This window comes from Papaver somniferum, chromosome 11 (genome assembly GCF_003573695.1).
Source record: "Papaver somniferum cultivar HN1 chromosome 11, ASM357369v1, whole genome shotgun sequence".
Lineage (NCBI taxonomy): Eukaryota > Viridiplantae > Streptophyta > Magnoliopsida > Ranunculales > Papaveraceae > Papaver > Papaver somniferum.
The window spans coordinates 18,429,328-18,437,841 of NC_039368.1; the positions used below are offsets into that span (position 1 = coordinate 18,429,328).

At 37.3% G+C, this 8,514-nt stretch overlaps 1 protein-coding gene across 1 annotated transcript; it reads right to left on the reverse strand.

The window, feature by feature from the left end:
- Positions 1–2,351: 2,351 nt before the first annotated feature.
- Positions 2,352–4,819, reverse strand: LOC113325401. The gene is made up of 2 exons (XM_026573592.1): positions 4,474–4,819; positions 2,352–4,177 (listed from the first exon to the last, which is right to left on the reverse strand). The coding sequence occupies exon 2, from the start codon at positions 3,517–3,519 to the stop codon at positions 2,824–2,826; it is 696 nt and encodes a 231-aa protein (XP_026429377.1). The 5' UTR covers positions 3,520–4,177; positions 4,474–4,819; the 3' UTR covers positions 2,352–2,823.
- Positions 4,820–8,514: the final 3,695 nt, after the last annotated feature.

Genomic DNA, 8,514 nt, shown 5'->3' on the forward strand with positions numbered 1-8,514 from the left:
GATTACGTCAATGAGATCCACTTTATCCTTTTCTTTTTTACTATTGTTGATGAAGTCCTAAGTTGTATGTTGAGCAAACCACAAGAAGTTGATCAAATTTCGGGTTTCTCGGTTTGAAGGAGGAGGGAACAAAAATAAATCACTTACAATTTTCCGATGATACTATTGTTTTTCTTGATGCTAAAATAGAACAAGTTGATGCCCTTCGTTACCTACTTCTTTGAATCGAGATAACTTCGGGATTGAAGATAAATTTCTCTAAAAGTAGCTTATCTGGGGTCGGGTTCGAATAGGGAATTGAAAATCTTGCTAACATGTTAGGACGCAAGTTTGCTAGTTTCCCTAGTATCTATCTTGGTCTTCCTTTGGGAGACAAAGTGGGAGGAATACAAAAATGGGAAAAGATGCTTCAAACTTGTGCAAAAGAGTTGCTTCTTGGAATGGGAAAACAATAACAAGAATAGATAAGCTAACTCTTATCAGAAGTGTTTTGGCAAGTCTTCTCTATTATTATCTCTCCATTTTTCTTGCTCCATGTTCCATTACTAAGAAAAATTGATAAAGTGGTGAGAGATTTTTTACCGGATGATGCTCCTAATAAGAAAAGAACTTATAATATTCGTTGGAAAATTGGTAGAAAATAAAAAGGGTGATCTTGGTATTTGGAGAACTAATCAAGTGAACTCGGCATTGCTAAAGAAATGGTGGTGGCGTTTTGGTCTGGAGAAAGATGCATTGTGGAGGAAGATTGTTGTTGAGAAATTTGGTGAAACCTTTACCGGTTGGGAAACTCTCAAACCCAAAGGACCAAAAGGTGGTAGCTTGTGGTTTAATATCTATAAAGAGCTTGAAGGTTTCAACAGAAGTATTAGATTCAAGATTGGCGCGGGTAAGGAAACTAGATTTTGGGAAGATGCTTGGCTTGGTGAAGAAAAATTATGTGATATGTTTCCTTTGGCATACGAAGCTTCAAGGAGATTGTATTAGTTTTATGACTACTTGGTCCTTACGAAAACTCCCCAATTGCTCAAATCAAAAAAAGTGGAGGCCTTTTATCTTTATAAAAAATTGATCCATTTCATGAACACTTCAAGAATTTAGTCCAAACGATGTCTTAGAAAGACTGTCATATTGCTCAAATCAAAAAAACCCTTCGAAAAAAAATTAATGAATCATGCTCTGAGAATATCCCCTTTTTCCGATTCATATCACTTGGTTGTTAGACCCCCGCTTTTAAGACCTCATAAGTCTGTGTAAGAGTTTATCACATTAGATTAAATACGATCGTATTTAATTTTCGTATGAGCTATGATTTTACAAAAAGTGGTGAATCAAACAGTAAAGGCTTTAGGAGTTTAACAATTTTCCTATGAGCTATGATTAAATGCGATAGTGCTATCGAAGAAGATTATCACATTCGGACCTTTTTGAGCGTATATCTTCTTCTCGATCTTTAACGGTAGATTGTAAGAGTTTGTACCCACAATCATAACCTTTAAAAAGTTTTCTTAGTTTTCTGTTTTCTTGACAGAGAGGTGCCAGATATTTACCCAAGCAAGTTGTTGACTTCTTTCCTTTTAAAACATGGTCAAAGAGCTTGATATATTGAGATACTTCCTCATCAGTACTTTGTCTTTCGTCTGAATCACTCTCATCTGAAAGATCATCCAACTGTTCATCAAGACATTTTTCCCAGTTGAACGCAGATTCAGTCAAAGGAGCGGACAAGGGAGATTTCTCAGAAGTCTCAAGCTTTTGAACCAAATCAGAGTGACTCTGAACTGGTGTTGCGTTATCAGAGATAACACTTCTGTCCATAGAGTCATATCGCTACAAACACAGACTTATGAGGTCTCTGGTCGGTAATTGAACATCAGATAGATCTAAGGACCTGACGAAGGAGTTTATATTAAGATAAACAGAAGAGCCTTTGTCCGACTCATATCACTTGGTTGAATAGAGTTGATACCAAACAGATTTGTTGTTACTTTACTGTTTGGAATACGAACCAAAGGAATTGTTCCAAGTACGTGACTTATTCATAGGTCGGAGGCGTGAGAATACAGACGGAACTAGGTGAACTATAGGTTTAGTTGCTTGGTCTCAACTATACGAAGTTAAATGTAATTTTGTGTAGTTGCTTAATCATGAGAGGATTTAATTTTGTACAAGGTCCCGGGATTTTTCTGCATTTGCAGTTTCCTCGTTAACAAAATAGAGAGTTTAGGATCGGTTTCATTTAATGGGTTGAGTACGAATTTCCCACTTCCTTGATCCAAAAACCCCCTCCCTATAACAAAAATGAATATTTTGAAGACCAAAATAATGGTTGCAATAAAAGACCAAGAAAGAAGATTAGCAAAAATAGGATATTAAAGTTGTGTACTGTACAGAGATCTTCTTATCCAGGTACAGCTAGGTACAAATTATATTTCTTCATCGGGGATTCATAGAGAACTATAACAAGAGTTTAAGCATCAAATACCTCAAGCAGCACAACAAGAGAGACTTACAGTTAATCAGCACAACAAGAGGACTGTAGTTGTATCACATTCTAAATTGATAAACATAATTTTAGAAGGATCAACATAATTTCAAGAGGCAGTGGCACTTATGGAGAAATAGTGGGGGACCTCCGTCTACTGACCACTATCCACATATACCTAAAACCAAACACCGCCACCACAAAAACTAAAACAAGCGGCCAACACCACCACCAACGGCAACACCACCTTCTAGCAACCCGAAAAGGAAACACACCCACCACAAGCAGAGAAACTCACACCTTGAAGCTCCACCAGCCGCTAACCACAAACCACACGACTATAATATCATAACAGCATACAAGAAAAAGACAACTCTGAAACATGAAAACAAGTTTCCATAGCTATTGAGATGAAAACACTGAACCATCTTCTTCAAAACCAGTATCACTACCACCACAGAAGTCATCCTAAATAACTCTACTCCACTAACATAATCTGTGCAGAGAATTTCCTTCAATTCATCTGGAAAGTTACATGGATGTAACACCTCCGTCCCAGGTGCAGCATTCTTCGCCAAATAATCTGCTGCTTTGTTACGTTCTTTTGAAACTTTGACAGTCTGCAACTGCGTATGGAACTCATCTTGCAACTGCCCTATTCTCTTCAATAGAGGGAAGACCAAGCCATATTCCTCTTTTACACGCTTCTTTACACAGATCTTACAGATAACATCAAAATGATTCTTTAGATTACAATGTAATCTACATCCAGACACTGTCTGGACAGCCCTGTTAACAAGCCGAACAACATGTTTTGCATTGCAAAACAATCGAATGTCTCGAAGAGAAAACTCTACTGCAAGTTCGACGGCTCTTGTTATACCCTCCACCAGGTGATAAAGGAAGGACACTGCTTCTGTAGAAGCCACAGCTGAAGCAACAATGGGTTTACCAACATTGTCGCGAATTATAAATCCGTATCCTCCTTTTCGTCCTGCTCTGAAGTACCCGTCTATACTTACAAAGTAATCCATAAGAGTATTGTTATCAAAAAATTCGGGGGGGCGGTTGAGTATCCTTTTTCCAGGAAGCTATCCACCGGTCATGTTCTTTATTTTTAGGCTTTTTCTTGCTACAGCGTCTTAAGCCAAAACTTCGCACATGTAGATTAGAAGAATCGACAGAATCATCAGAATAAGTATCGGAATTGGTACTATCATTTTGATGTTCAGCACCAAATCGATGTACAGTAGTAACCTCGTCATTGCTACAAGGATCTGACTGAGGAGGGTAGCCACTAGTGTTACCCAAATAACAGTTGTGATCGGATGTTGCCATGAAAAGGTTTGGAACAGAAGAATGCGGGTCAACATAGGCAGTTGGCTGGTAAGAGTTGTTGTCAAAGGTTGGTATAGATTGGTTTGGATATGCAGATTCCCAACAAGGGTTGCCGGAATAAGAGTTGTTGTCAAAGGTTGGTATAGGTTGGTTTGGGTATGCAGATCCCCAACAAGGGTTGCCGGGATAAGAGTTGCTGTCGAAGGTTGTTGAGGTGCCGAAATAAGCGTTGTTGTAGCCAGAGCTCATTCCAGGGTCATTGGAATAGTCTGATGAGGAGCTTGGATTATTGAAGTACTCTGGAGGATAGGGATACCTCGATGGATCATCACCATATGGCCGCTTATCAGACATCTATACAATAGAAGCAGATAATGTAATTAGTGAATTATTTATGCAGATTAAGTAATACTTCTTGCATAACATGCAAAGGGTCTTACTGAGAAAGGTCGAGAACAACAACCAGCTTCCAATAAACACACTTGAGACGACAAGTTTAGAATTTCAAAAGTTAACATAAAAAATGTCAAATTAGCTTATCGGACGTGGAAATATCTTGGTTCATAGCCAGGATCATGCAAGAGAAAGATGACATCAAAATAATGTTGTACTAATTGTAACAAAAAAGCTCCTGATTTCTAAGTTCGTACCTTATAAAACTCAGTGACCGGTCTTCTGTTTCTTTCTTTTTCTTTAATAAAAGAAAAATCGATACAGAAAGAGGCAACAGACGAAAATAAGGGAGCAGACTATGGAGAAAGAAGTAGTTGCCGACCGTGAGCAGCGAATTCTGGTTGTGGTGGTGGTGGTGATGAAGAGAGAAAGGAGTTGTTCTAGTAAGATTGGTGGTGGGTGCGTCTGCTGGAGAAAGATATTTATAATAGTAATAAGGATATTGGAGGGTAGTTTCCTTTTTTTCACTCCATCCTGTACTCGTGAGCCGCGAATTCTGGTTGTGCTGGTGGTGGTGATGAAGAGGGAAAGGAGTTGTTCTAGTAAAATTGGTGGTGGGTGCGTCTGCTGGAGAAAGATATTTATAATAGTTAAAAGGATATTGGAGGGTAGTTTCCTTTTCTCCACTCCACCCTGTACTTGGACACGTGTCAATTTGTTGTCGGTTGGAATAGGGGACAAGCGGAGTGAAATTGGAAACCGAATCTCCAACTATTGGCTATTTTCTACCGTTAGATATAGGGTTGATAGAGAAATCTAACAGGGTAAAATCTTTCTTCTTCTCTCCCCTAACTAGGATGGTATATTCAATTATCGGAAATGATGGATACACCGAGCCGTGCACACACCGTGTGAGGGAAGGTGGGGCTATTGCTGCCCTTCCCTATCTCAATACATAGCACGCTGTTTGGGACCGTGTGATTGTCTCTCGGTGCACACACGATACTCAATTCTCGGTGTGTCTATCATTGCCCTTCAATTATTTACGTCCTACGCGTTTTTTGGTTAGAGCACATGTGATCAATTTTTCTTTTATTTTTCTTTCTTTTTTTTTTTTGGTTCCTTCACTCCATGTTTGGGAAATGGAAATAAAGGGAGAATAAGACTATAATTCCTGGATAGAGAATTCAAGTTTAACATGGGTGGTAGGTTTAGAACAAAGTAGTTAACCTTGGCTGAGATATCGCCGATAACACCGAAACCGATATTGACCGGTATTTTGATGATATTGCATCGGTATTCATCGAAATATTACGTCTCGGTACTCGGACCGATATTCATCGATATTGACTACATTGGTTTGGAATTGGCCGAAACTTCTTTTCGTGCTATAACTCGGTAACATAATGGTTTGAAATCGTTGGATGATGAGTTGATGTATATTATTTTTGTTGAGAAGAAGTTATATTGATCAAGGAATTGTGTTTCGCTTGTATAGTTTCCATGTTTGCGGAAAATACAAGTCGGTAACATAATGGTTCGGAATCGTTGGATGATAAGTTGGTGTATCTTATTTTTGTTGAGAAGAAGTTAAATCAAGGAATTGTGTTTCGCGTGTGTGGTTTCCATGTTTGCGGCAAATTTAGAAGGAATGAATTGGGCCATCAAATACAAGCCCGTAATAGATTAGATAAATAACTACCTTGTGCAGGAGCACAGGTTGACGGGCTTCAGAATCGGGCATGTCGTGTACTGCCATACTGTTACCAGACTAAGGAGGCCACTGACTAGTTGTCGCTCATACCAAATCATCTATCTGGGTAGTTAGTTGTTTTCCTAACCAAAATTTATCTCGAAGGTAATCACCAGCACCTACATAACCATGACATCAATCATAACTATCATATATTCCATCAAAACATTATCATCGATCATCAACCATGATAATCATCGATACATCAACTCCATCAACAGAACCTTCACGACCGCAACCTGAATATGAAATACTCCATTCTTCACAAACCCATGTACACGTCCTCGGATCCATATTTAGCAACAAGACGAATTAACACCAAGCCATTAACTAAACTAGTAAAGAAAATATAAACTGAACTTTCATATTCAAATGAAAGAAAACAATGACAACCTTAACAGAACTTGTGGTACTTTTATGAACTGTGGATACCCTAATTAAACTTCTAGAATTATTTTTTTGCCTTTATAACTCATGAGAACTGCCAGTTCCAGAAAATTGACAGTGTACTCTAAACCTCGTTGAACTACCCGTTCTTGGGAACTAACAAGGTGAACCTATTACTAGGTTCATAACTTCTTCACACGACGTCGAATGACCTTATTTTTCACTGTTGGCTTCATCTTTTCGTTCTCCTCAAGATGATGAGAAGAAATTCCTGGTTTGGACGAATTTCACTTGGTATATGGCCTTTTTTCCTTCGTAGAACTCCACTTCTTAGCATTTTGAGAGCTTTTTCACTTCATTTTAAGAATATAACCCAATGAAAGAAATAAATATAAAAATGAAAATACTACAAGGTAATCCACACAAGATCCAGCATATAAGTGCAAGAAAACGATATGTTTTTATTGTTGCTTTGTTAAGATAATGGTGCCAACTGCAAATAACATAAAATGCGCAATTTTGATGGCACCTTCATGACTCATGGAATTAGCAATCAAGAGATCAAACAATGCTGAAGGGTGGGAAGTTGGGTAGCTCATGATTTTACCCGAAGTTAGCGCGCACGACACATACTGTAAAAAGACAAAAAATAAAAGTATGGTATGAAAATTGAAGGTGGTGCCTCGCTTTAATTTTGATGAGGAGTCTCAACTAATGATTGATTAACTCTCTAATACTGCATTCAATGTGCACCTAATTAGCCACCGCCATGGTTAGGTTCATCAGGATTATCGTTTCAGTGATTAAGAACCTCGAAATACGTTCTCTATGACTTCTAAGTTCAGTTATTTGGTAAGAACTCTATGTTGTAAACTTAATAACATATATACTATATAACTCTAAAATCTCTGATAGTTGGAGCTTTATGCATAAAATCTACAAAAGTTTGAAAAAAGTTTATGTAGAAAGTGGAATCTAACTAAAAACTTAAAAACTCTAAATTCAATACTCCCCCACATTTAAACTTTACACAATCCTCAATATAATTGACTCATCCAAAGTAGACTTCAAGGTGGGAAATCCTAATATGATACATGCAAAACAAGAAAAATTAAAAGATAAAGATAAGAAATATTAAATTAATGGGTTTCCTCCGTTGAGTGCTTAGTTTAACTTTTTTAGCCTGACCTACTGGTTATCATCCATATACCAATAATCTGATAACCTGGGGATCCACCCAAATAACGATCTTTGATTCTAATAACATCTTCATTCAAATGTTATCATACGATAGAACTAGTGAAACCATTATCAGGTGGAAGTTACCCCCACACTAAGTCCTTTCTGCACTTGGAGGTGTATAGAAAATATAAGGTTTTGAACTTATAAAGGCTCCTGTAGGTGAAACTGCACATTGTTAGAATCAACTATCTATAATGGTGAATACTTTGAAGTACAATAAGCCGCAAGAACTTTGGAAGCACACAAATTCAAGTCTGATGTTTCGGCTTGAAGATATAGATCCAAGACTTGGGTGATATGCCTATAGGATTCTCCTCCGTATCTTTCCCCCAAAAGAAATTTATCCATATTTTATTCACATACTTACAAGTTTCTTTTGGGAGTTTAAAACAGTTCATTGGAAAATAATATCCGTAGAAGTAGCTGAGGTGATGAGAGTCGACCTATTGACACAATTTAAAGCCTCGTAATTATCTTATCTACACAAGGTTGGAAGCTTCGAATTTTGTTATTGTCAGTGAATAGAAGAAAGTCAAGGCATTTACCGGTGATAGATATGAGTTTAACTTCTATCATAGAGCTTGTAATATTTGTAGGATCCGAATTAACATTATTATTAAAGAAGAAACCATTGAAAATTATGAGATGCCAAAAATCCTAGTTGACATAATTAAACTGATAAAGAATAGTGTTGCATTAAAGAAGCATTGCAACCAGGTGAAACCATTTATGGTCAAGACCATGACCAGTTGGGTCATATGATAAATCCATATTTCACATATATTTGTTGTTAGTTCCATGACAATATTTGTTTATTTTCTTGCAAATTATTTTATATTATGTTTGTTTTCTACTATTTTTGTTTTATTAAGTGAATGATCCAAAAGAAGTGATTTGCACTTAACTGTGCAATAAA